Source organism: Zea mays, chromosome 10 (assembly GCF_902167145.1).
Source record: "Zea mays cultivar B73 chromosome 10, Zm-B73-REFERENCE-NAM-5.0, whole genome shotgun sequence".
Lineage (NCBI taxonomy): Eukaryota > Viridiplantae > Streptophyta > Magnoliopsida > Poales > Poaceae > Zea > Zea mays.
Window position 1 is genome coordinate 27,990,283 of NC_050105.1, and position 27,613 is coordinate 28,017,895.

Below are 27,613 nucleotides of genomic sequence, written 5' to 3' on the forward strand. Positions count from 1 at the left end.
GACAGCTGTTGGAGCGGTCGAGTCCCTGCTGACGTTGTCCTGCTTCCGTAAGAGAGCTGGGGGCCGCCGTCGTCATAGAGCTTGTGGAGCGCCATCATTGTCTCTCTGGCGGAGCTGACCGGATGAGACGTCGGTCTTGTTCTCCATGACCCGAGTCGATTCGGGGTGGGATGATGATGGCGCCTCCTGTTGACGTGGCGGTCTGTGCCCTAGGCAGGGCGACGTGGGGTTTCCTCCGAAGCCGAGGTTGAGTCTGTCTTCTGTTGCCGTGGCCGAGCCCGAGCCAAGGGGTCGGGCGAGGCGGAAGTCGTTCGGCCGAGGCCAGGGCGGAGTCCGAGCCCTGGGGTCGGGCGAGGCGGAGTTTCGTCGTCTTCCGGGTCTTAGCCCGAGTCCGAGCCCTGGGGTCGGGCGGAGCGGAGTTCGCCGTCTTCCGGGTCTTAGCCCGAGTCCGAGCCCTGGGGTCGGGCGGAGCGGAGTTCGCCGTCTTCCGGGTCTTAGCCCGAGTCCGAGCCCTGGGGTCGGGCGGAGCGGAGTTCGCCGTCTTCCGGGTCTTAGCCCGAGTCCGAGCCCTGGGGTCGGGCGGAGCGGAGTTCGCCGTCTTCCGGGTCTTAGCCCGAGTCCGAGCCCTGGGGTCGGGCGGAGTGGAGTTCGCCGTCTTCCGGGTCTTAGCCCGAGTCCGAGCCCTGGGGTCGGGCGGAGCGGAGTTCGCCGTGGCGCCTTTGGCAAGGCCTGATTGCCTGTCAGACTCACTCTGTCGAGTGGCACTGCAGTCGGAGTGGCGCAGGCGGCGCTGTCCTTCTGTCAGATTGGCCAGTGGAGCGGTGGAGTGACGGCGGTCACCTCGGCTCTGCCGGGGGCGCGTGTCAGGATAGAGGTGTCAGGCCACCTTTGCGTTAAATGCCCCTGCAATTTGGTCAGTTGGTGTGGTGATTTAGTCAAGGTTGCTTCTGAGCGAAGCCAAGGCCTTGGGCGAGCCGGTGATGTGTCCGCCATAAAAAGGGGACCTCGGGCGAGACGGAAGTCTCTCGAGGTCGGCTGCCTTTGGCCGAGGCTAGGCTCGGGTGAAGCGTGATCGAGTCACTCGTGTGGACTGATCCCTGACTTAATCGTGCCCATCAGGCCTTTGCAGCTTTATGCTGATGGGGGTTACCAGCTGAGAATTAGGCGCCTTGAGGGTACCCCTAATTATGGTCCCCGACAGTAGCCCCCGAGCCTCGAAGGGAGTGTTAGCACTCGCTTGGAGGCTTTTGTCGCACTTTTTTGCAAGGGGACCAGCCTTTCTCGGTTGCATTTCGTTCCGGTGGGTGCGCGCGAGCGCACCCGCCGGGTGTAGCCCCCGAGGCCTCGGAGGAGTGGTTACACTCCTTCGAGGTCTTAATACTTCGCTTAACGCTTCGGCTGGTCTGGTCGTTCCCTCATGCGAACTGGCCGTAGCCCGGGTGCACGGTCGGGGCCCAAGCTCTCGGGCTGGTATGTTGACGCTGTCAACGATTTGGCCGGAGCCGGTTTTTGCGAGAGCAGCCCCCGAGCCTCTGCACAGGGCGAGAGGACGATCAGGGACAGACTCGGCTTTTTACATACGCCCCTACGTCGCCTTTCCGCAAGGAGGAGGGGGGGAGTGCGCCATGTTACCCTCGATGGGCACCGAACATGGTGTCTCCGGTGAGCTGCAAGCGGGTAATCCGAGTGGACGTCCGTGCCCCGTTCGTTGGGGGTCGGCTAGGGGCCCAGAGGCACGCCCAAAAGTACCTGCGGGTGATTTGCCGGACCCGGTCCCCTGGCGACGGGGTCCGAGGGCTCGATGCCTCCCTCCGATGGGATTCCGTTACAAGATCGTTCCCGCTGGTCTCGGAAATGTCCTAGGGTACCTCGGGAGCGCAGCCCGAGCCTCGGTTATGTATCGAACGTACCCCTGGTCATCCCTCGCTCGGTGTCTGAGGCGACTGTGAACCCTTCGGGGGCCAGCCTTCGAACCCCTGATCAGTAATGGGCGCGGAGCCCGAGTAGCCTGAGGCGGCCATGGAGCCCTTCGGGGGGCTGGCCTTCGAACCCCTGACCAGTAGTGGGTGTCGGGCCCACGCGATCTGAGGCGACTGTTGAACCCTCGGGGGGCCAGCCTTCGAACCCCTGATCAGTAATGGGGGCTCGGAGCCCGGTTCCTTCGCGGAGAAGGATCCCTTTCGGGGTATCCCCCTTTCCCGGTCCCTGTTGCAAGAGATAGAGAAAGAGGAAAACGGAAAAGGATACGAAATCGGACGACGTGGCGTACCTTTTCTGACGCGGTTATTGCGGCGAAGGTGAAGCGTCACGCGCTCCTCTTACCAGAGGCGCCGCGTGTCCCGCCGCGGAGTTAATGCGTCGGGGCGAGTGGTTGGCGGGGCGGCCGTTGCGCGCGTGCGATCCGTTCGAGGAACGGGTCACGGGTGCACCGTCTTCACGCCGTGAGAGGAGGCTCTCTTGCTGTCTCAGGATGGGACGTGAGCCTGGCTGACGACGTGACCGCTGCGCCCGCCCGCCTGCCACCGCTATTACTGCCGGCCCACTTTCGGTCGCTTTGACCGATGCGCCAGTCTGGCGCTGTTGGGTCGCCTCGAGTCGTGGCATAGGCTTCGCAACCGAAGAGGCGCGATGGTGGCACAAGTGGCGGTGCGGTTGCTTGCATGCAGCAACTGGCGCGCCGGTTGCTCGACGCGTGGGCCTGGGTTCCAAGCTGGCGTGTCAGAAGTCGGAGAAGCGCGTCCATCTGGCGCGGTTGCATGCCGCCTGCATGGCTGCCCGCCCCTTCTGCCCGTTGGTCTAGGCGAAAATGGGGAGTCGCCTGTAACCGCTGGACGGTCGTGCGCACTGTGCGCGGCGGTTTGGCTTCTTCTGCCCTGAGCCGGCTTGCATGACATGCGGGACCCAGCCCCCGAGTCGCAGGGGAGGGCCTTGGAGCGTGTTGGAGAAGACTCGGCCCGCGGCGCCTGGGGGCGCACGTAGGGGGAGTTGCCTTTAAAAGGAGGGAGGCTCCTTTCGTAAGGCAACCATGTCTTCTTCCTCCCTTAAGCGTCGGGTCTTCCCGTCTTGCAAGCCCCTGGATGGGGGGTATTCGCCGCCTTTCCGCCTCCTCGTTGGAGGAACGCAACTCCATGGGAGTTGGTACCTCTTAGCCATCGTTCGGCTTCAAGGATTTTCATCATGCTGCCCGGCTGCTCCCCTCCGCCGGCGGTCACCTGAGATGGCGACCTCCGACTCGATGGTGAGGGAAAGCGAGCCGGGCCGCGGCCTCTTCCCCTCCCTCAACCTCAAGGATTTTCATCACCAGGGCTGGGGAGGGGAGTGCGCCGAGTTGAGGTCGGCCCCCGCGTGGGCGGCGACCCGCTCCTTCACTCAGTGATCGGAGGGAGAGGCGGCCATCGTCCGTGGCGCTGGCAGCTGCAGCGTGCCTGGCCTTCAGGCGCGAGTGGCTTCGGAGCCACTCGCGGTGCCGGCATCCGCCACGGCAGCTTGAAGAGGTTCTGCTGCCGGCGAGATGGCCGGGGCCGGCCACGGGCTGACCTCCAACTCTATGGCCTTCTGCCCGTCCTTGCCTCACAAGTTTTGGCACGCGCGGGGGCCTCCTGGCAGCGGCATCGAGCCTGAGGTCGGCGTTGCCGCTGCTTGGTCCCTCGGAGCAGAAGGCGTCGTCGTCGCCGCTGCTGGAGCGGGTGACGACGCACCATTCGTCGGCCTTCCGTTGCTCCGCAGGCCTTCCCCCTCGGAGTGGGGTTGTTCGTACCTGCGGAGGGGGAACCGGAGTCCCGTTGGTAGTGGCATCTCGTATGCCAGTGAGTTCGTTCATTGTGGCTGTCGAGGCCTGAACGTGTATGTAATTTTGGCACGGAGCCGTGTTTTTTCCTCATTTTCGAGCACTAAGTCTCGCCTGTTTGATTATCTGAACCGCTTTACCAAGCATGAGTTGCCCCGTGCCAAGGTGACGGGTGAGGTATCCGTATCCCGGAGGCGTAGGAATCCCTCGGCCCGTTCGACCTTGTTATGTGAGGCTCCTCTAGCTTAGTTGAAGAGACCCCTCGGCCGCCCTTCGGTGGATCGAGGCCGGGGGTAGCGATATCAGTATGAACAGAGGCGGAGTTGGCTCGAGAATGGGGAACCTGGTTGGCCGGAGCCTAGCCGTGTTGTCCGTCAGCGGAGCCGACGCCAAAGTCGGTCAGTCGAGGCCTCGGATCGGGCTGGCGCCCTTGGAAGCCGGTTGACCGAGGCCCCAGGGGTAACCGGTTGAGCCGCCTGCTCGGGCCGGATTCCCGGAGGAGCCCCTGGACAGCGGCGCCACCCGAGGCTGGGTCGGGCTTTGCTGAAGACGTCGTCGATGCCGAGGGTGCTACGGCTCCCTTCGGCGTGAAGACCCGAGCCTGCAGGATCAGATCATCTTGTAGCGTGTGCTTTCTGCGGCCGCCGAGGCCAGAAGAACACGCCCTCGCCGCGCTCGCGAAGCTGCGTCTTTTTTCCTCCTGTTTCGAGCATCTGGACTCTGTCGGTAACAGGGATGTTTGTGTGAGCGAGAGTTGCTTTTCGCGGAAGGGACGAGTGAGGTATCCGTATCCCAGAGGCGTGGGAATCCCTCGGCTCGGTCGGCCTCGCCGCTTACGCGTACTTTCACCCGTCCATGAGGCCCTGTCCCCGACTTAGTCGAGAAAGCTTGAAGGACTGCTTCGGCAGGAGAGCTTCCGAACGTGATGACTCGTTCGGTCCACGGAGTCGCTTTACCCGAGCGCAAGTTACTTGTCGCAGAAAGGGACGAGCGAGGTATCCGTATCCCGGAGGCGTAGGAGTCCCTCGGCTCGGTCAGCCTTGGCTGCTTACGTGTACCTCGTCGTTTCCAGGATCCGCTTTCCGAAGTAGTCAAGAAGCACGAAAGAAATCCTGCTAAAAAGAGATCCTTTTTCGAGGAAAAATTCGACGCAGAGGGGGTCTCCCCCCTTTTAGCCCCCGAGGGAGGGTCGGGCTTTGCCGAGGCTAGGCCGACCCTTCCTTGACAACTAAACTTTGCGTAGGTGCGAGGTATATGAACAACTTGAAAACATCTTAAGGGTAGAAGCGACGTAGCTGTTTGATGTTCCAAGCGTTGCCGTAGATCTCGCCTTGATTGCTGGCCAGCTTGTATGTTCCGGGCTTCAGAACTTTGGCGATGACGAATGGCCCTTCCCAGGGGGGCGTGAGCTTGTGCCTCCCTCGGGCGTCTTGTCGCAGCCGAAGCACCAGGTCGCCCACCTGGAGTTCTCGGGACCGGACCCCTCGGGCGTGGTAGCGTCGCAGGGACTGTTGGTACCGCGCCGAGTGTAGCAAGGCCCTGTCCCGAGCTTCCTCCAGCTGGTCCAGCGATTCCTCTCGACTGGCTTGGTTGCTTTGTTCGGTGTAGGCCCTCGCCCTCGGGGAGCCGTATTCCAGGTCAGTGGGCAAGATAGCTCCAGCCCCGTAGACCAGGAAAAACGGCGTGAAGCCCGTGGCACGACTCGGCGTCGTCCTTAGGCTCCAGACCACCGAGGGGAGTTCCTTCATCCATCGCCTGCCGAACTTGTTGAGGTCGTTGTAGATCCGAGGCTTGAGCCCTTGTAGAATCATGCCGTTGGCACGCTCTACCTGCCCATTCGACATGGGATGAGCCACGGCGGCCCAGTCCACCCGGATATGGTGATCTTCGCAAAAATCCAAGAATTTTTTGCCGGTGAACTGGGTGCCGTTGTCGGTGATGATGGAGTTCGGGACCCCGAAGCGATGGATGATGTTGGTGAAGAATGCCACCGCCTGCTCGGACCTGATGCTGTTCAGAGGTCGGACCTCGATCCACTTGGAGAATTTGTCGATGGCGACCAGCAGGTGCGTGTAGCCCCCGGGCGCCTTCTGCAAGGGACCGACGAGGTCCAGACCCCATACAGCGAAGGGCCAGGTGATGGGTATTGTCTGCAGAGCCTGAGCGGGCAGGTGTGTCCGCTTCGCATAGAATTGGCACCCTTCGTAGGTGCGGACAATTCTAGTGGCGTCAGCCACCGCCGTTGGCCAGTAGAAGCCTTGCCGGAAAGCATTTCCAACAAGGGCTCGGGGTGCTGCGTGGTGGCCGCAAGCCCCCGAGTGTACTTCTTGCAGCAGTTCCCGACCTTCGGCGATGGAGATGCATCGCTGGAGGATGCCCGAGGGGCTGCGATGGTAGAGCTCCTCTTCGTCGCCCAGCAAGATGAATGACTTGGCGCGTCGCGCTACCCGCCGAGCCTCGACTTGGTCGAGGGGTAGCTCTCCTCGACGGAGATATTGCAGGTACGGGGCCTGCCAATCTTGGTCTGGCGTGGCCCCGCTCTGCCCTTCCTTGACGTTCAATGCCCCGCCCTCGGGGGCCGAGGGTGCCTCGGGCTGGGCCGAGGGTGCCTCGGGCTGAGCCGAGGGTACCTCGGGCTGAGCCGAGGGTACCTCGGGCTGAGCCGAGGGTACCTCGGGCTCGGGCGCGTCGTCGAGCTTGACGGAGGGTTGATGCAGATCCCGGGAGAAGACGTCTGGGGGGACTGTCGTTCGCCCCGAGGCTATCTTAGCCAGCTCGTCTGCGGTTTCGTTGTAGCGCCGAGCGATGCGGTTGAGCTCGAGCCCGAAGAACTTGTCTTCCAGGCGCCGAACCTCGTCGCAGCAGGCCTCCATCTTCGGGTCGCGGCAGTGGGAGTTCTTCATGACTTGGTCGATGACGAGCTGCGAATCACCGCGGGCGTCGAGGCGTCTGACCCCTAGCTCGATGGCGATCCGCAATCCGTTGACCAGAGCTTCGTACTCGGCCACATTGTTGGACGCCGGGAAGTGGAGGCGCAGCACGTAGCGCAAGTGCTTTCCGAGGGGCGAGATGAAGAGCAGGCCCGCGCCGGCCCCCGTCTTCATCAGCGACCCGTCGAAAAACATGGTCCAGAGCTCCGGTTGGATCGGAGTCGTTGGCAGTTGGGTGTCGACCCATTCGGCCACGAAATCCGCCAACACTTGGGACTTGATGGCCTTCCGAGGGGCGAACGAGACCGTTTCGCCCATGATCTCCACCGCCCACTTTGTGATCCTGCCCGAGGCCTCTCGGCACTGGATGATCTCCCCCAGGGGGAAGGATGACACCACAGTCACCGGATGGGACTCGAAGTAGTGTCGTAGCTTCCGCCTTGTCAGGATCACAGCATACAGCAGCTTTTGAACTTGTGGGTAGCGGATCTTAGTCTCGGACAGCACTTCGCTGATGAAGTAGACCGGCCTCTGAACGGGCAATGTATGCCCTTCCTCCTGCCTTTCGACCACAATCGCGGCGCTAACCACCTGAGTGGTCGCGGCGACGTAGACCAAGAGGGTTTCTCCGTCCGCCGGCGGCACCAAGACTGGCGCCTTTGTAAGGAGCGCCTTCAGGTTGCCGAGGGCTTCCTCGGCCTCAGGGGTCCAAGCGAAACATTCGGCCTTCCTTAAGAGGCGGTACAGAGGCAGACCTCTTTCGCCGAGGCGTGAGATGAAGCGGCTCAGGGCCGCGAGGCATCCCATGACCCTCTGTACCCCTTTTAAGTCCTTGATGGGTCCCATGCTGGCGATGGCCGCAATCTTCTCCGGGTTGGCTTCGATGCCTCGCTCAGAGACGATGAACCCTAGGAGCATGCCTCGGGGTACCCCGAAGACACACTTCTCAGGATTAAGCTTGACTCCTTTCGCCTTGAGTCACCAGAATGTCACTTCAAGGTCGGAGAGGAGGTCGGAAGCCTTCCGTGTCTTGACTACGATGTCATCGACGTAGGCCTCGACTGTGCGACCGATGTGTTGGCCGAACACATGGTTCATGCACCACTGGTACGCCGCGCCTGCATTCCTCAAGCCGAACGGCATGGTGACATAGCAGTACATGCCGAACGGCGTGGTGAAAGAAGTCGCGAGCTGGTCGGACTCTTTCATCCGGATCTGGTGATACCCCGAGTAGGCATCGAGGAAGGACAGGGTTTCGCACCCAGCAGTGGAATCCACGATTTGGTCGATGCGAGGCAGAGGGTAGGGAACCTTCGGACATGCTTTGTTGAGACCAGTGTAGTCTACACACATCCGCCATTTCCCCCCTTTCTTCCTCACAAGCACAGGGTTGGCAAGCCATTCGGGATGGAATACCTCTTTGATGAACCCTGCCACCATTAGCTTGTGGATCTCTTCGCCAATCGCTCTGCGCTTCTCCTCGTCGAATCGGCGCAGAGGCTGCCTGACGGGTCGGGCTCCGGCCCGAATATCCAGCGAGTGCTCGGCGACATCCCTCGGTATGCCGGGCATGTCCGAGGGACTCCACGCAAAGACGTCGGCGTTTGCGCGGAGAAAGTCGACGAGCACTGCTTCCTATTTGGGGTCGAGCCCGGAACCGATCCGGATCTGCTTGGTGGTGTCGCCACTGGGGTCGAGGGGGACGGCCTTGACCGTCTCCGCTGGCTCGAAGTTGCCGGCATGGCGCTTCACGTCTGGGACCTCCTTGGAGAGGTTCTCCAGGTCGGCGATGAGGGCCTCGGACTCGGCGAGGGCCTCGGCGTACTCCACGCACTCCACGTCGCATTCGAACGCGTGTTTGTACGTGGGGCCGACGGTGATGACCCCGTTGGGGCCCGGCATCTTGAGCTTCAGGTAGGTGTAGTTGGGGACGGCCATGAACTTCGCGTAGCATGGCCTCCCTAGCACGGCGTGGTAGGTTCCTCGGAACCCGACCACTTCGAACGTCAGGGTCTCCCTTCGGAAGTTGGAGGGTGTTCCGAAGCAGACTGGGAGGTCGAGTCGCCCGAGGGGCTGGACGCGCTTCCCAGGGATGATCCCGTGGAAGGGCGCAGCGCCTGCTCGGACGGAGGACGGATCGACGCGCAGAAGCTTGAGGGTCTCGGCGTAGATGATGTTGAGGCAGCTGCCCCCGTCCATCAGGACCTTGGTGAGCCTGACGTCGCCGACAACGGGGTCGACGACGAGCGGGTATTTCCCCGGGCTCGGCACATGGTCGGGGTGGTCGGCCCGGTCGAAAGTGATGGGCTTGTCGGACCAGTCTAGGTAGACTGGCGCCGCCACCTTTACCGAGCAGACCTCCCGGCGCTCTTGCTTGCGGTGCCGAGCCGAGGTATTCGCCGCATGCCCTCCATAGATCATGAAGCAGTCGCGGACCTCGGGGAACCCCCCTGCTGGGTGATCTTCGTTCTTGTCATCGTCGTGGGCCCTGCCACCCTCGGCGGGTGGCCCGGCCCTGTGGAAATGACGCCGAAGCATAACGCACTCCTCGAGGGTGTGCTTGACGGGCCCCTGATGGTAGGGGCACGGCTCCTTGAGCATCTTGTCGAAGAGGTTTGCACCTCCGGGGGGCTTCCGAGGGTTCTTATACTCGGCGGCGGCGACAAGGTCCGCGTCGGCGGCGTCGCGTTTCGATTGCGACTTCTTCTTGCCTTTCTTCTTGGCGCCGCGCGGAGCAGACGCCTCGGGAGCCTCTTCCGATGGGTGGCCCTGGGGCTGCTTGTCCTTTCGGAAGATAGCCTCGACCGCCTCCTGGCCGGAGGCGAACTTGGTGGCGATGTCCATCAGCTCGCTCGCCCTGGTGGGGGTTTTGCGACCCAGCTTGCTCACCAGGTCGTGGCAAGTGGTGCCGGCGAGGAACGCGCCGATGACATCCGAGTCGGTGATGTTGGGCAGCTCGGTGCGCTGCTTCGAGAATCGCCGGATGTAGTCCCGGAGCGACTCCCCCGGCTGTTGCCGACAGCTTCGAAGGTCCCAGGGATTCCCGGGGCGCACGTATGTGCCCTGGAAATTGCCAGCGAAGGCTTGGACCAAGTCGTCCCAGTTGGAAATCTGCCCCGGAGGCAGGTGCTCCAACCAGGTGCGAGCAGTGTCGGAGAGGAACAGGGGGAGGTTGCGGATGATGAGGTTGTCGTCGTCCGTTCCACCCAGTTGGCAGGCAATGCGGTAGTCCGCGAGCCACAGTTCCGGTCTCGTTTCCCCCGAGTACTTTGTGATAGTAGTCGGGGGTCGGAACCGGGTCGGGAATGGCGCCCGTTGGATGGCCCGACTGAAGGCCTGCGGACCGGGTGGTTCGGGCGAGGGACTCCGATCCTCCCCGCTGTCGTAGCGCCCCCCACGCCTGGGGTGGTAGCCTCGGCGCACCCTTTCGTCGAGGTGAGCCCGACGGTCGCGTCGATGGTGCTCGTTGCCGAGGTGGCCCGGGGCCGCAGGCGCGGTGTTGCGCGTGCGCCCGGTGTAGACCGAGGCTTCCCGCATGAATCGGGAAGTCGCGGCATGAGGTTCCGAGGGATATCCTTGCCTCCGGGATGCAGTGCTCTCGGCCCGCCGGGCCGCAGCGCCTTCCAGGAGATTCTTGAGTTCTCCCTGGATTCGCCGACCCTCGGTGGTTGACGGCTCCGGCATCGCGCGAATGAGCATTGCTGCGGTTGCCAGGTTCTGACCGACCCCGCTGGATGCGGGCGGCGGCCTGATCCTAACATCGTTGGCGACGCGGTGCTGGAGACCTTGGGGCGGATGACGTATTTCTCCGGCCAGGGGTTGGCCCACCCATGCCTGTCCGACGTCCCGACGGATCGGCTCAAGCGCTCCTGTTCCCTCGTTGAGCCTGGCCTGCGCCTCGCGGACTTGCTCGAGTTGTGGGTCGTAACCCCCCGCCGGAGCGGGGACCACAGCTAGCTCCCGTGGGATGTCGGCGCGAGGCACCGGCCTGGGGAGATCACCATCCTCCGGCATGCCAAGATGGTTGCCTTCGGTGGGATCCCCTAGCTCGATGTGGAAACATTCGCGGCTTGGGCCGCAGCTCTCGTCGCCAAGGCTGCGGCTTCCATCGGAACAGTCGGATAGACAGTAGTCACATGCGGTCATGAAGTCCCGCACGGCACTGGGGTTGCCAAGTCTGGAGAAATCCCAACCGATGCTGGGATCGTCATCTTCCTCGGACCCAGAGGGCCCGTAGGTCGAGACGTCCGTCAGTCGGTCCCAAGGCGACCGCATACAGAACCTCAGTAGGGTTGCACTCGCCTCAATGAGAGCGCCCGCCAAAACGAGGTCATTTGGCGGGTTGAGGTCGAGTCGAAATGACGCAAGATGGGAGTTAGTCGTTACCTTTTGGTCGACGAGGAGCGACGTAGTCACACCGGGGACTGGTTGCGCCGTCATCCCTGGTTCGAGGGCGACGTCCTACAGGCTTTCCGCGAGCGCGCCGGCGTCGTCTTCTTGCTCAAGGTCAGCGTGCCGCGGGGGACGGCGCTCGCCTCCATCTCGAACGTGAGGTCGACGTCCGGCGTGCCTTCCGTCGGGGCGTCGGGGGCGTCGATTCGCTCGACGGCCGACGAAGCGCGGCCTCCCGTCTGGCCTTGACGGCTCCGCCTCCTCCTCCGTTGGCGGGGGAGAGAACGGAGCGAGCCCGAATATTGCTCTTCCATCACGCGGGGAAGACGTCGTCGATTCCGCCGCCGGCGGGCGGGTTGTCGGCCGCCATTGTCGTAGTCGCGCGGCGGTGGAAGAAGTGTCATGTCGTAGCTGCCGTCGAAGGACATGAACTCGAGAGTCCCGAAACGAAGCACTGTCCCGGGCCGGAGAGGTCGCTGGAGACTGCCCATCTGGAGCTTGACGGGGAGCTGTTCGTCAGCACGCAGCGTGCCCCTACCTGGCGCGCCAACTGTCGGCGTTTCGAGACAGGGGGGTCCCTAAGCCGACGAGTGAGTGTGCTGCGTGCCCCAGCCCAGAGGGGTCGAGCGCGTGGGCGAGCGCGAAGGGGGGAGAGGCGAGGTGGCCGGAGCCGAGCGTGAGAGAGGTGGAAGTCCCGCGGCCTTCGTGTTCGTCCCGCGCCCAGGTCAGGTGCGCTTGCAGTAGGGGGGTTACAAGCGTCCACGCGGGTGAGGGAAGCGAGCGGCCCCAAGAGAGCGCCTGTCCCGTCCTCGGTCCCGCGCGGCCAACCTTCTCTGAGAAGGCCCTGGTCCTTCCTTTTATAGTCGTAAGGAGAGGATCCAGGTGTACAATGGGGTGGTGTAGCAGAGTGCTACGTGTCTAGCGGAGGGAGAGTTAGCGCCCTAGGTACATGCCAATGTGGCAGCCGGAGAGATCTGGGCATCCTGCTGGCGTGATGTCGTGGCTGTCGGAGGTGCGGCGGAGCCTGATGGAGGGACAGCTGTTGGAGCGGTCGAGTCCCTGCTGACGTTGTCCTGCTTCCGTAAGAGAGCTGGGGGCCGCCGTCGTCATAGAGCTTGTGGAGCGCCATCATTATCTCTCTGGCGGAGCTGACCGGATGAGACGTCGGTCTTGTTCTCCATGACCCGAGTCGATTCGGGGTGGGATGATGATGGCGCCTCCTGTTGACGTGGCGGTCTGTGCCCTAGGCAGGGCGACGTGGGGTTTCCTCCGAAGCCGAGGTTGAGTCTGTCTTCTGTTGCCGTGGCCGAGCCCGAGCCAAGGGGTCGGGCGAGGCGGAAGTCGTTCGGCCGAGGCCAGGGCGGAGTCCGAGCCCTGGGGTCGGGCGAGGCGGAGTTTCGTCGTCTTCCGGGTCTTAGCCCGAGTCCGAGCCCTGGGGTCGGGCGGAGCGGAGTTCGCCGTCTTCCGGGTCTTAGCCCGAGTCCGAGCCCTGGGGTCGGGCGGAGCGGAGTTCGCCGTCTTCCGGGTCTTAGCCCGAGTCCGAGCCCTGGGGTCGGGCGGAGCGGAGTTCGCCGTCTTCCGGGTCTTAGCCCGAGTCCGAGCCCTGGGGTCGGGCGGAGCGGAGTTCGCCGTCTTCCGGGTCTTAGCCCGAGTCCGAGCCCTGGGGTCGGGCGGAGCGGAGTTCGCCGTCTTCCGGGTCTTAGCCCGAGTCCGAGCCCTGGGGTCGGGCGGAGTGGAGTTCGCCGTCTTCCGGGTCTTAGCCCGAGTCCGAGCCCTGGGGTCGGGCGGAGCGGAGTTCGCCGTGGCGCCTTTGGCAAGGCCTGATTGCCTGTCAGACTCACTCTGTCGAGTGGCACTGCAGTCGGAGTGGCGCAGGCGGCGCTGTCCTTCTGTCAGACTGGCCAGTGGAGCGGTGGAGTGACGGCGGTCACCTCGGCTCTGCCGGGGGCGCGTGTCAGGATAGAGGTGTCAGGCCACCTTTGCGTTAAATGCCCCTGCAATTTGGTCAGTTGGTGTGGTGATTTAGTCAAGGTTGCTTCTGAGCGAAGCCAAGGCCTTGGGCGAGCCGGTGATGTGTCCGCCATAAAAAGGGGACCTCGGGCGAGACGGAAGTCTCTCGAGGTCGGCTGCCTTTGGCCGAGGCTAGGCTCGGGTGAAGCGTGATCGAGTCACTCGTGTGGACTGATCCCTGACTTAATCGTGCCCATCAGGCCTTTGCAGCTTTATGCTGATGGGGGTTACCAGCTTAGAATTAGGCGCCTTGAGGGTACCCCTAATTATGGTCCCCGACAATCGCGATCGCATCTGTTTCGTCGGTCGCGAGTTCGACATCGTTTTTATCTATCCGGGGCTCTTCCGAAATTTTTGTGTTGTTCGGAACATAGTCATTCCGAAAATCGGTGCGTCCGGTGATTATTTAAAAATTCATCGCTCGCGCGAACACGAATTCGGAAGCTCGACCCACTGGGTGATTTTTATCTCAGGCAAATTAATTAAGAACTCAACGACAAAAGTAGTAACGCAAAATTGAATTGGATCGAGATAATTAGAGCTAATATTAAGTATTCATAATTAATCTGTTTACTTGTTCAGACTGCGGATAAAATTTTCCGGTTTCGAATTAAATCAAATCTAGTGCAGTCTAAAATATTGTTATCGATCTCGTTTTTGTTTGACCCTTTTATATATCTTTTAGACCCTGATTATTTAACCTCAAAATATCAGACGTGCATCTCTTCCTTTTCCTTAGAGTCCGCACGTCATCTCCCTTGGGTATTTCTCCAAGCACATGCCCAGCCTTGACTCTAAAAATCTCTCACGCTTATCTCTGGTCCTCATCCCATTCCCTGGCACGTCGGCTCCCTGACCAGTGATTGTTTCCGCCGCTTAGCAGGCCTCCTCCTCATCCACAGGTCACAGCTATCTCCATACGTGGCTTCCTCAGCCTTATCTCTCCTCTCCACCGCGCAGCGAAGTCACCGAGCGTACTCACCTTGCGGCCAGCTGCTTGCGTGCCTCTCCAGCCACTTCACTGGCCGCGCGCGAGCTCCTCTGCGCGCTCAGCCGTTCTTCCCTGCAGTGCCCCTGCGCAAGCTTCGGTGCCTTCTCCGTCGCCCCCCGTGGAAGCCTGCTCGCCCAGCTCTGTTGCCGCGCCCATGGCCGGTGCTCCCTGCTCGATTCCGTTTGTCGCGCCCTGCGCTCGTCGCGGTGCTCCAGCTCGGATTCAGTCCTGCGCGTAGCCGCTTTTCATCTCCCTGCTCAGCTCGTCGTGCCGAACTGCCCAGCGCCGCGCGCCCGGCTCGGCCGTCTCTAGCTCGCCTTGCTCCCTGCTGCTCGCCCGGTCGAGCTCCCTGACCGTCGCGCCGCGAATTTTTCTGCGCGCGCGTGTCTCCTTGCGCACGCGTCGCCGTCGAGTTCTATGGTGTTTGCGCGCCGTGATCTGCAGCTTGTCTGCTCCAGCTCCAGCTCGCTGCGCGCTGAGCTCAGCGTCCCTTGTTATCCCCATGGCACATCCGGCTCTGTTGCTGCCCGCCAGAGTTTGCCGATGGCCTATGTCGCTCCTGCGCGCTGTGGTCGTGTGCAACTCGTGCACAGCTCGCGGAGCTTTTTCCTCGTCGGCCGACCTCGCAACTTAGTTCGTCCGTCGTGCTGGTCGCTGTCTCATACTGTACCTATTAGCTCGGATCCTGCCCAGCTCGTCGTCGCGTCGTTTGCTATCGAGTCGTCAAACACGTCATCTCCTGCTCAACCCTATCTCGCCAGCTCGCTCCAGACATAATCTCGTCGTCGTTCCGCGCGTCAGCAAGAAATCTCAAGAGTCGGGTGAAGACGGAGCTAGCAGCGTGGTGTTCGCCGAGTGCGCGACAAAAAGTTCGTGTGACACCTGCCAAGCACTCGCAAATTGTTGGAATCGGAAAAATCACTATCGATCTCGCGGATTCAAGTCAGATATTAGAACGGTGAGCTGATTTGCTATTTTTATTGACTGGTTTGATAGATGAATTGATAGGTATGTATGCCGCGACGATTATTCCGCTTGTACACTACACGACGGTTCACTTACAGCGACCTACGGTTGGTTGCTAAAACGGCCTTCAGCGACCTACGGTTGGTCGCTAAAAACTTTTAGCGACCCATAAGGATGGTCGCTGTAAGTGCCGTCGCTAAAGGCTTTAGCGACCGACATCTTTTTAGCGACCGACCGTCCGTTGCTAATATTGTATATTTAGCGACCAACCGTGGGTTGCTGTACTATAGATTTAGCAACCAACTGTAAGTCGGCATACTATACATTTAGCAACCAACAGAAAGTCGCCCTTTTTACAGTTGTTATTAATAATATATACATTTAATTAAGCACCACAAATCACATATTTTTATACACAAATCATAAAGACATACACAATTAATCAGTATACCACAACACATAAACACAAAAGCACCACAATTATATATTCACAAAAGCATCACAATTATAATATCATTCACAACTAGATCATTTACAGATAGCTAGCTAGATCATTCACAAAAGCACCACAGCGACATCACTCCAGCTTGAAGTAGTTCAAAAGCCAACAACTACATCACTAATGTTTCATATCACTCTAGCTATTGTTCAAAAGCCCACAACTACATCACTCTAGCTGCTCCAGAGATGATCAGTCACAAAAGCATCTGTTCACTCTAGTAGCTTTTGATGCTCTATTTTCACACCCATAGCAGAACCTTGCAACTAGTTCAAATGACTTGGCACCCCCAGGAATGTCATTTAGTTTGATGATGCATTCTTCTTGGTCAGAATTTTCTTCAATTGACCGTTCAAGAAAGGCACTTTTTGAAAGTAAAAGGAACTGCAATGAAACAGACATTGTTATGGAGGAAATAATCAACATGTAAAAAGGTTAATTAATGGCATACAAGGCAAGAAAGTGAAGCAAAAGCATTGGAACAGAAATAAAAGGTTATAACCATTTTCATATTCTTTCGTAAATGCCAGTAGAAGAAGCTTTACACAGGAAACACCAAGTCAAACAAAGTATGATGAAAGTTTCATTCAAAGCAAGGAATTGTTTATTGTTGCTTTATTTCTTGCACACACCAGGAAAATACAAGAATCCAGAATATGACCAGGAAAAAAGGACAGTACCTTGTGAAGGTGGAAAGACATATCCCCAACCTCAACAGTGACATCGCTAGGAAGTCCTGTTGTGCAGAACCTAAAAGGTTTACAAGCAGAAAAACAATCGAAATTCAGATAAATTTGTATATTCAGTAAGAACTGGAAAATGAGACTCCTTGTGGTAAAAAACAATGATGAGTGGCCACCTAGTGGTTAATGTCAATTTCAAACTAATAGGTTTAGAGCACACATTAAGAAAGAAAAAAACTGTTGCGTAGAAAGTTATTAATGTATACTTTGTTCCCGAAAGACGTGGTCCGCACATGTATATACGCGATGAATGCAAAAGGGCCAGTGAGAAACAACACAATATGGGGCCCATACTTGGCAGGTGAATATGTGACCACGACATGCATGGCATTGAAAGATTACACTAGAGCAAACAGGGTCACATAAGCCTCGAGACCCACTGAATTAAGTCATGTCACACGTTTTGCTGAAGGAAGTAGTAACGTAGATTTGCAGTGTCCTGAAGTAAACTAATGTAAAAGTCCACCTTTATAATTAGTTCGAGCAAAAGTTTTATGTTCGACCCAATTTGTTCTCAAGAACTATAAACCATCAGAATAACTCATAATTGTATCTAGCCATATGGAAACTAAAAATGCTTCTTGTTACTTCGTTTGAAATACCGTTATTTGTTACAGTTGTTTTTTGGTAAAAGACATAAATTAAAATAATTCAATAGCAACGTCGTCATAGCAGCCTAAGCAATGCTACACTTCATACAAGACATAAATTAACTCTGACCTCTCTCAGGGCTTAAAGTTGAATTTGTATGGCCCACAGCTTGATTTCAGATCGCTTGTCTTTCTTGAGACATCGTTTGTTTTATTGAGTTCAGCAACGTCATAGTCAGCAGCCCAAAATCAAGAACTGTAGGATCTTCTGAAGATTCAGACACTCTTTATTAACGATGACACTCTTTATCTACAATGGAAAAAGGGAGCAAGATATCCTTAATGCAATTATATGCCTCATGGAAACGACATACCATAGTGTAAGAGGAGACGGTGTTCCGGATTACATTGAAGAACAGGAAGTGAACAAGAATGGATTGGCGACTCACGTGTTCTTGCAGTTCTGAGGAACTGTATAATCTGCAGAGGTGGTGATGTGTTGACACAAGAAAATGGTTTATAGATAACATACAACATGTGGAAAACATAACCAGCATGAAAAACTCAACCATATGCAACAAGACATTTGGAGAAACATTTCAAATGCCACAAGTCTTCATCACTCAGATAAATTTGCAACATTATATACATGCAATAAGCATACGACAGAATGTACGTAATAATAAGCCGCTGACGGCAAACTCCTGGTGAATGGTGATCGAGATGTGCTCATGTGCATATGCGATGCATGATTGAATATATGGGTCCTTCAGTTCGTCCCAGCTCAGCAACGAATTGATGCACAGACATCTATTTTTTTGCTTTATTTTTAGGAGCATCAATCTAATCTAAATTCAACATTCAGAACGTAGCATGAACTTATTCTTTTAACTTTAGAATCAAAGCATCTTCTGGCTACCAGTTCATGTTCACTTTTAGACATAAATATGGATAATTAACCTCTAACCTGGTAGCTAGCTTCTCCACCAGTGTAGCACAAGCTAGCTGTGGCCTGTGCCCTGTCATGTGGCATAATAAGGCGCTGGGGATGTGCGGCAGGCAGGTCCTGGGGATGTGCGGCAACAATGTCAATTACTCAATTAATGCACACAAAAGAATATCAATGTCTAATTGCGACGGCATATCCATAACATATTGAAATATTCAATTTCAAGTAAGAGCATGGACAAGGCATAGCAAACCTTATCGTTGACTGCTTCAACCTTATGTGCATCCTTATCCACCGCTTCAGCAACGCACTCCACCTCCACGGCAACCTTGTGCAGGGATCCGTTCTCTGGCATGGAACTGGCCGCATCTGCAGCCAACTTCTCTGTCACCTCGGTGACATGCTCCACGACCTCCACTGCAGGAAAATAGCGAAAATAATGATGAACTCCAGTTCAAACCTCCCATCAAACACCTGGCGCGCGTCGAGGACACAGGTCTTCTCCGGCATGCTGCTGCTCGCAGAGAGACAGAGAGGGGCGAGCAGACATGGCTAGGGAGTTGGGCGAGCTCGGACCTAGGGAACAGGGGCATGGCCATGAGAACTAGCTGGAGCAGGGACAAATGCCAGCGATGAGAATGAAGCGGCGGCCGTCCAACGCACGGGAGATGGGACGCCAGCCGCCAACAGAGATAGGGGAAACAGAGGCAACCGGACTTGGGCAGGGGCGAGCTCCATGGCAGCTAGAGGGAGTGAGCTGAGGGAGGGGGCGGCGTCCATGGGAGGGACAGGAGCAGGGGCGCCGAGCTCAGAACCGATGGAGGGAGATGAGGAAAAGAAGGGGCAGCGACCTCCATGGCTGAGAAGTCGAGGACGCCGGCCAAGGGAATCACGCAGGGAGCGGCGACGGAGAAGACACCTCGTGGAGGAGATGGCAGCCAGCGCTGGAGATAGGAACGGCCGGGAGAGGCGAGCACCAGGAAAGCCATGGGCTTGGAGCCGTGAGGGAGATGGCGGCTAGGGAGATGGCGAGCACCAAGGGTGAGGTGGCGGCGGCACCCTCCACGGCTGAGGGAGGGGGCGGCCATGGGAGAAGTGACGGCGGCTGCACGCGTGGAATAGGGTTTGTTTGTTTAGTAGGCCTTTAGATGGGCTTTGGTGAGTAAATAAGAAACATAAAAATCGCATACCCCTATAGCGACCCACCATCGGTCACACACTTACCTCTATAGTGACCGACCATAAGTCGTTAAATTTCTAGACTTTTAGCGACTCATAGACCGTCGCTATAAACGCATTTAGCAACCAACCGTCGGTCCATAACTTTTAGCGACCAACCGTCGGTCCCAAATAAGGGTCGCTAAAGATCAACCGTCGTGTAGTGGTAGCTCAGACCCGTATTTAGTTGACGCTTGTAGGAATACGGGGCTACATGTAGCGTGGTATTTGTGTCCACGATTGCGAAGTCATCGTGCTGCTTAGCTAAGTTTAGGTCATGCAAGAAGGATTAAATCGGTGTTTCGTATCCGATGAGTGGTCGAATTAATAATATGAAAGATAGGTTAAGTATTTTATCTGGCTAGCTAGTAAGTTCTGGTGATGTTGCCGTGCCGATTTAGTTTGCTTAAATAAGTTAATGCTTTGCTAGTAGACATTTTAATTAGCTGGCGGGTGATGCGAAGTCGACCGGTCTGGTAGTTTAGAAGATTGACGTGCTCCTGTTCTTGTTTTAAAATTTAAAATTCTTAGACTAATGAATTTAGAATTATTAAGTTTTTGGTGTCGAACTTTAAAAGGCAAGTAGAGCGTGAACATATATATTATTGATTGGCGATGTCTTGCTATAGGTGTTTAATTCGTGGACATGTAGTAATATTTAGTCCCGCACTATTCTTATTTATATGCATTCATATGCATAATGCATTTCATTCAGGTACGTTAATTAATCGCGTGATGCGGAAGACGAGCCAAGTCGACCCCAAGCGCGGGCTAATCCGCAGGATGAAACTGATGAACTAATCTGAAGATGAATGGACAAAACAAGTATCAAAACAAGGATGGTCGTCAAGCGGACGTCACCTAACAACACTAACCTAGTGTTACCCAGGCAAGCCCCGGTGCATGCAACCCCTTTCCTTGTGTTTTAAATACTTTTCGCACACTTTAAGCCTAGTGAAATGTGCATTAGGTTCATAGGAGTTGCTTGGAACCCTTTGATGCATTGCTTTCCTTGATATCCATACCCTTATAGATACTTCTGTGAAGTATCAAAATTATGATTTACAAAAATGCTTAGCCTTGCTTAGATCTTGTGGATAGAGGTTGTCCTCAGTCTAACCCGGGAGAGGATGGCTTCTACCTGCAAGAATATTTTCATTTGGAGCAATAGTGGGATCTTACTGCAAAGTTCCCTGTGATGCTCTTTCATCCTAAGGAACAGACACAATCCTAAGGAACAGACACAATCCTAAGGATGGAAATACTTAAATTGAGACTTGGGTTAGGAACAGGTGATGTTCTACCCAGGTTGGTTAAGGATTAATGCGTATGTAGGCGTGCTGACCGAGGACCCTTTAACTGGTCACATGCCTCGTCATGGGTAAGCCTTGCCTCGGGCAGACTAAGGCCAGAATAAGATAACACGAAATGGGCGTGGAGCGGTGGCGAGAGTAGCGTGTACCCTCCGTGGCAAGAGGCTGGACGGTGGTGTATCTGTGCTCTCGGTTTGCGTGAACCTGATCTGGTCTTAAGAACCCCGGTGGCGGGTTGACATATGCAAGGGTTAAGTGCTACATATGTCGTGTGATTGGAGATCCTCAGCTGAGTATAATCGATTCGGATCGCCGTACCTTCGCGGTTATGAAGACTTGGTCACTTTTCTACAACCTAAAGTCAGGATGTGAACACTATGGATAAAAATGATGTTGTATTGATGAGATGTTGAAATTAGACTAGATGCAAAGGGAGTCTATTAATACTTAATATGGCGTTAAAAGATTGAAAGTAAGGACTCACTTTAGTAAGCTACTTCTGCAAAAGTATAAGTTGATTTTTGCTAAAGCCTCTCCTTGACTCCTATTTATCCAGCATACCCTTGAGAGTCTTTTCCTTAGTCGGGTAAGACTTGCTGAGTAATTCCATACTCAGGGTTTTATTCCCTGTTGTTTTTCAGGTTTTAGTTTTGTGCTGCTGATGATGGTGTTAAGTGCCGGTGGGCTCGGCCTTCTTATAAGTCTAAGTAACCTTTCTATACTTCTTATTGAGGATGATCCCTTGAGCTAGCATATATATTTCAAACTTATACTTTTGTAATCACTCCGATAAAATAATATAAAATTTTTGTAACTTGTAAAATTTGGTAATAAGATTTCCGCTGCAAAATATTGATGTGTGTGATTTGTGTTACTTAATCCCGCGGTTCTGGTTGTAAGTGGTTTATCCGATGTCCTCGGGGCAATCGGACAGATCCTGTTAAGTTATCTGGTGCACATGCATAGCCGTCTGAGGTCTTTGGGACAAGGACAGGTGCATGTGGGCCCAATAACTTGGGAGGTTCTGCCACAGTGTCCCATTCCACCCTTGTGGTGGCACGTGTTTCTCAAGTTACCCTTGTGCCTTCCTTCAGTATAGTCTCACGGAGGCTGTCAATCTCAGGAACACATATCTAGTTCTTAAACCATATTGTGCCTTGCTCATCCTCCGTGAAGTCTGGACCTCTACCTTCAGTAATCAGATCTTTGATCTCTTGGATTTTAGCATCATCAATTTGTCCTTTGCGGAATTCTTGTTCCAAGGTAGGTTCTACTTCAATAGCGATCCCTTCAGTGTGTGCAACTATTCGCAGGTTGAGTCTTCAAAAATCTTCTACTAACTCATCGGGTAGTTGGGCGACAATAGCTGTATGGACGTGCTCCTTCCGACTCAAGGCATCCGCAACCAGATTCGCTTTGCCCGGATGATAGTGAATCTCCAAGTCATAATCCTTGATGAGCTCCAACCAACGGCGTTGCCTAATGTTGAGATCCTTCTGAGTGAAGATTGTGACAGAACCTCCCAAGTTATTAGGCCCACCTACAGTTGTCCTTGTCCAACGGACCTTGGACAACCCTAGATGCACATAATCACTCGACAAGTTCGGTATCTGTATCCTCATTTCCTCACCCAAGAGCGTTTCACCCGTCACGCAGATATTACAACACATCGGAGGAATGAATGAGCGGAAACAAATTACAATAACTTAATTTACATTCATCAAAATATATAAAGAGGGTTATAGTTATTACAAAACCAGGGTGTATGAGTGCATAAGTATTATTATTATAGACTTGGGAGGCAAAAACCCCTCCCGCATAAAAGTATATTGTTTTTCAAGTGGGAGGCCAACATCCTCCTGCGGCTTCACAGTTGAGGTTCTTCTTTGGGCACCACCTTAGAGCAAAAACAACAAAAGTCTGCTGTTTCCTCACCTACAACAACATGGGTTTGAAAATCCTTAGTACGAAGTGTACTTTCGCAAGTCTTACCCGTGAAAAAAAGACTCTCAAGGATATGCTGATTTGATGGAGTCAAGGTAAGGCTGATCAAGTATAAAAGACTCTGTTTTGCAGAAATGCTTACTAAAAGTGGATTCTTAAAAATCCAGTTTTATTAGTAGGTTAAAACATTACCTGTCACTAGAGTTCTTTCTACCCTAGTTCAAGCACTTGACCTGCACTAGCCGTCTTTTATCAACCCTTTGAGTTCGTTGGAATGCTACGTGTAAGTAAGTGACCAAGTCTACATATCCGAGAAGTAATGGCGATCCGAATCGATTTATACCCAGCTGGGGATCTCCAATCACACGACATATGTAGTACTTAACCCTTTCATATGTCAACTCGCCACCGGGTTTCTTAAGACCAGACCGGGTTCACGCCAACCGAGAGCACAGACACACCATCGTCCAGCCTCTTGCCACAGAGGGTACACGCTACTCTCGCCATCTCTCCACTCCCATTGTGTGTTGGCCTTTCTGGTATTAGTCTGCCCGAGGCAAAGCTTACCCATGATGAGGCATGTGACCAGTTAAAAGGTCCTCGATCATCAGGCCCACATCGAGACGGTCCTTAATCGACTCAGACGGAGACACTACACTGAGATTCTCTTCTCGTGCAAGTCACCCGCCCGGTCTCAGCTTTATCTTTTCAAACCTAAAGTTTGGTACCTGGCAGAGGTACATCTTTTCCGATGTTGAACCCATCACGGCCATGATGGATCCACCATCAAGTTTTAATTTTGAAAACATCCCATCCACTGTGAAGCATCATCTTTTGTTTTAAAACAAAACATTTGGTTTTCTAAAGCAGGACTAAGCATCAGAAAACCTTTTAATAAAACTGGTAATCAAGGAATGATAAATAGTTCCAAGGAAGGAAATGCAGCAGTTGGTTTAGCACACAACTCCTATCACCTAATGCATCATAAAAGGTGATAAAGATTTAAAGCAGCAAGGAGGTGGCAAATGCACCAGGGCTTGCCTTGTTTTGTAGGAGAGTCGGGCTCTGTTCCACAAATATCAAAATAAAAATAGTTCCCAGCAGGTGAATTTTCTGTTGATGGAGCAGTCTCCTCTTCTTCAACAGTCACTTCTTCTTTGTTTTCTATACATAACTATATATAACCATGAATGCTCATGTGATGCTTATGAAAATGCAATGATAATAAAGATACACCAAGTTGTATCTTGAATACAACTTTCCTTCACGGTGCACTAGGGAAACTATGGTTTTCTTGGTCAATACCTTAGTAGAGTTAGACATTTTTATCTTAAGGAGCTAGGGTTTTGGGTTTAGGAGACAAACAATGTCCAAAGCAAGTCAAACTTCACTCATGGGATCTAAATACCATATTAGGCTTATCCAAAAAGTTTGGTGATTTTTGGGAGTTGTTGGAACTTGCTCTCCTGGGCAAGTTGATCCAACGGGAAAGTGGAAGGGGTGTTTGCAAAGTTTAACGTGGGATGGCAATAGCTCTATTAATCTGGCCTCTCAAGGGCATTGTACGGGGGTATTTATAGGTACTCGAGTGACCACCCATCCCTTGTCAAAGACGTTTATGCCCTCGAGTACCCGGTCTATCCCCAGAATATTCTCACGAGAGGAGGTTATAGATTGTCATTACAAAAAAGGCTATTACAGACACGGCCCGTAATATGCTTATCCGCGCGGGGCCCGTTATAGTGGGCCGAATCCCACTTGGGCCTCCCGACGCAGTGAGGACGCGGGACCAGTAGACTCTGACAGAGCCTTCGTCTTGCAATGGAGAGGTCGAAGGGGGACCGCGCCGGTCTTCATCCAATCGGCGCCTTCGGCATGCTCAGGCGTGCTTTGTGGATGTGGTCTTCGTCGGTGTAGGGAGGCGACGAAGGCATCGAGTGAAGGGTAGCGTGTTCGCCTTCGCCCCAACATTTGCCCTCCGAGGGACCAGTTCGACTAAGTCATTTGGTGCCGAAGACGTCGCTAGATGGTGGTGACGCTGCCCTCGCTCGAAGTGGTCCCACGGGGTTTTTTTGAAATGTGACCGTTGATGGACGTGTTACTGTTGGACTGCGTGTTTCCTGAAGCGCCGTGTCCTGTCTATAAAAAGGCGGGCACAGCCGGGACTGTTTCTTACCCTTGCGTGCGATGTAAAAACCCTAACTTTTTCAAACCGCTCGCCTGTCCTCCTTGCTCTTCCGCTTTAGAAATCTGGCCTGCGTCAAGCAGACCGCACGCCACCGCCGATGGTACGTAGCAATGTCTTCTTCCTCATCTGTTGTGAGTGCGTCGTCGGCCAATCTATCGTCCGAGGATACCCTGAGTGATTTGGTGGCGACGGAGTTGCAGCCGGGCCACACCGTGGAGTTTAGCACTTCGAAGATCTCCTCGGTTCATGTGCAGGAGATGCAGCAGTTTGGATACTTCGGTGACGGTGTCGGGCGGGTTCCACGCGCTGAGGAGATCCCTGAGCCTGAGGGCGAATTGGTTGTGTTTGAGGCATTTTTCATTGTTGGCCTTTGTCTCCCGGCACATCGTTTTGTGGTGGAGGTTTTGCGGAGGTTCGACGTGCAGGTCCACCAGTTGACACCTAACGTCGTGGTTGCCCTGGCGAAGTACGTTTGGGCGGTTGCTTCGTACGACAGTCAGCCGTCTGTGGAAGTCTTCGCCAAGAACTATTGTTCGCACTGGCAAAAGAAGAAAATAGGAAATAAGATTGCACAATTTGGATCGTGCACCTTCACGCTGAGGACTAGAAAGACTTCGGTGGAAGTTGTGGAAATAGTCCCTTGTGCTCGAAACAAGTGGGGCAACTGGTGGGACTTTTGGTTTTATGTCTCTGGTGGGGAAGTCGAAGATCTCCCTAGGCTCCCTGCAGCCATTATGTGCTCTCACTGCTATGTGGCGTTCCCACCGTTCGAGGTGGCGGAGGATGATGAGGACGAAGGGGCCCCTCGGTACGCTGCCCGCATGAGTAGCGGGCGCGATCTGGTTGAGGAATTCATTGGATATGGAGTATGGCCCTTAGCGCACGGTTGGGTACTTGGCGAAGTGTGTCCCCGCCGGATGCCGTCCCTGGGCGATCAGTTGGTGCGAAGTTCTGCCTTCGCCTTGGATTTGCGGGGGCGGAACCCGGCCGCGTTTGTGCGTGAGGTGGAGGCCGAGGCCGTGTGGATTGTAGGGCGATATGTGCCGAGGACGGAGACCTTGCGTAGTTGGGATATTCACGGTTCTAATGTTCGTTTGAACCGCGTTTTTGAGTTGAACCGTCTGCCATATGGCGGTTACCCGGGAGACGACGATGCTGTTGTTGTCGACTGCTCGGGAAAAAGGGTGGCGACAGCGGTCGACGAAGGCCCTTCACGGGGAGCTGTGCCAGCTGCGGCCACAAAAAAGAGGAAACTAGGTACTACATCTGAGGGGTTGGGGGTCTCCAATGGTTTTGCTATGGATTTATTGGGAACTTGCGCGCCCACCCGGGGGGAGGATGTCTTCGCCCGAGCTCCGGGAATCTTCTGCGCGAATGCTGAAGGTTACCGAGGGTCGATGGCCTAGGAATGTTCCGATCCCCCGAGCGGCCAGCGAGGACATTCGTACTTCCCAATTAGCTCGTGAGATGAGGATTTTTCCTTATGGGTGGAATGTTGCTGCTGTTGTGTCAGCAGTGATGGAAAAGGATCGCCAAGATGCATCGCGGAAGCGTCGGGCGTTTGCTAGGGTCGAGGACCCGCGCTGCGACGTCAAGATGGCTCGGGGGGTCGCAAAGTCTACCGCCCCTGGCACCAGCAAGCCTTCGCCGGGTGCAAAGTCCGCCGCCCCCGGCCCCAGCAAGCCACTCCATGTCGTGCCCGTGCAGGAGCGAAGGCCCCCGTCGCCGCCACGTGCTGCTGAGACAGAGGTGGGCAGGGTCATGGCCTCCATGGATATTTCCGTGGATGACTATCTTCTGGGCGGCGTCTCGATATTCGATGGGCACACAGGGCGGGGACATGTTGGTGAGTTTTTTTGGATTAGGTTTTTGACGAGATTGGTACATGGTCGGAGGCTGGGCAACTGGCTGTTGCCCCGGCATCTGTGGCGGCTGGGCCGGTCGCCATGGCGACTGGTGTGACGGGGTCTGCGCAGGACCCGTGGGCTCAGTTTTGCGCCAGTGGCGAGATCTCTTCGGCCGCCGCCGCTAAGGACGTGGCAGGATCAGTTACGCAGCAGCTGAAGCACGTAAGTTGTCTTCGACAGTGTGCTCTTTTTTAATGACTTCGAATTTAACGGTGGTTGATGCCAGGCGGCCGCCTTCGCCGAACAGATTGCGTCCAGGGCCCTGACCTCGGAGTTCGCGCCGAAAGGCGACAACTCAAAGGGAGGAATGAGCGCCTCCGGATGCAGTTCACTAAGGCTATGCGGGACAAGTCAGCCGCAGAAAGCAAGAGCCACAATCTGATGGACAAGCTGTCGGCGGCGGAGGCCGAAAAGGAGGAATTTGGCCGCCGGCTGCCACGGAGAAGGAAGACGCTGATAAGGCCTGCGCGGAGGCTCAGGCTGTGCGCGCCGAAGCTAAACTTGCACGCACCGAGGCTAGCCTTGCCCTCCAACGTGCTGCGGAGGCAGAGGCGAACCATAGGAGCCTTTGCGGCTATCTGGACAAGGCGGAGGCCTCTACCCGCATAAGGGTGGACCGAGCGCGTGCATTGCTCGTGGACGCGTACCGGCAACTCGGTGCGCGTACGGCCCCCTTTTATGCATCTGGCAAGGAGGTGGGCCTCCACTTTCTCAGGTGGTTGTAGGAGGAGCTAGAGGTGCTTCCGTCAACCGTGACGGGTCTCATGTCCTTCGCTTCGCTCATCACTTGTGAGGGGGTCGCGAATGCCTTGTCTTGTGAGGGATGCAGGCACTTCGAAGTCTTCGATCGGTCCGATGAAGACTTTGACTGTGAGATCTTCCAGGTTGAAGATGCGGTGCTAAAGCGGTCCGCTGGAGCGCTTTATGATAGGATGTACTGATTATTGTTGTTTTTTTATTTTTTTGATTTGATTTTTGACGGAAATGTACTGATGTTTGGTGCTATTTTTGTAGATGGCGAATGATGAGGAGGTCGAAGACTTGGGTCGCTTAGGGGGCGTGAACCCTTTGGTGGAGGGCGTGAGGGCGAGGGCTGAGGACCAGCCGGCGTCGTCAACTGGCGTTGGCGAGGACAACCCTGTGGCCGCTGCCGCGTTGCCTGAAGATGCTTCAGGGGCGGCCGCGC

General features: G+C 55.4%; 1 protein-coding gene and 1 pseudogene across 1 annotated transcript; one reads left to right on the plus strand and one right to left on the minus strand.

The window, feature by feature from the left end:
- Positions 1-14,096: 14,096 nt before the first annotated feature.
- Positions 14,097-15,396, plus strand: LOC100384696 (uncharacterized). The gene has a single exon (NM_001177172.1). The coding sequence runs from the start codon at positions 14,528-14,530 to the stop codon at positions 14,885-14,887; it is 360 nt and encodes a 119-aa protein (NP_001170643.1). The 5' UTR covers positions 14,097-14,527; the 3' UTR covers positions 14,888-15,396.
- Positions 14,333-18,945, minus strand: LOC103640982 (uncharacterized; annotated as a pseudogene).
- Positions 18,946-27,613: the final 8,668 nt, after the last annotated feature.

Coding starts and splice junctions, on each gene's coding strand:
- LOC100384696 (NM_001177172.1), top strand. CDS start 14,528: ATGGTGTTTGCGCGCCGTGATCTGCAGCTTGTCTGCTCCAGCTCCAGC.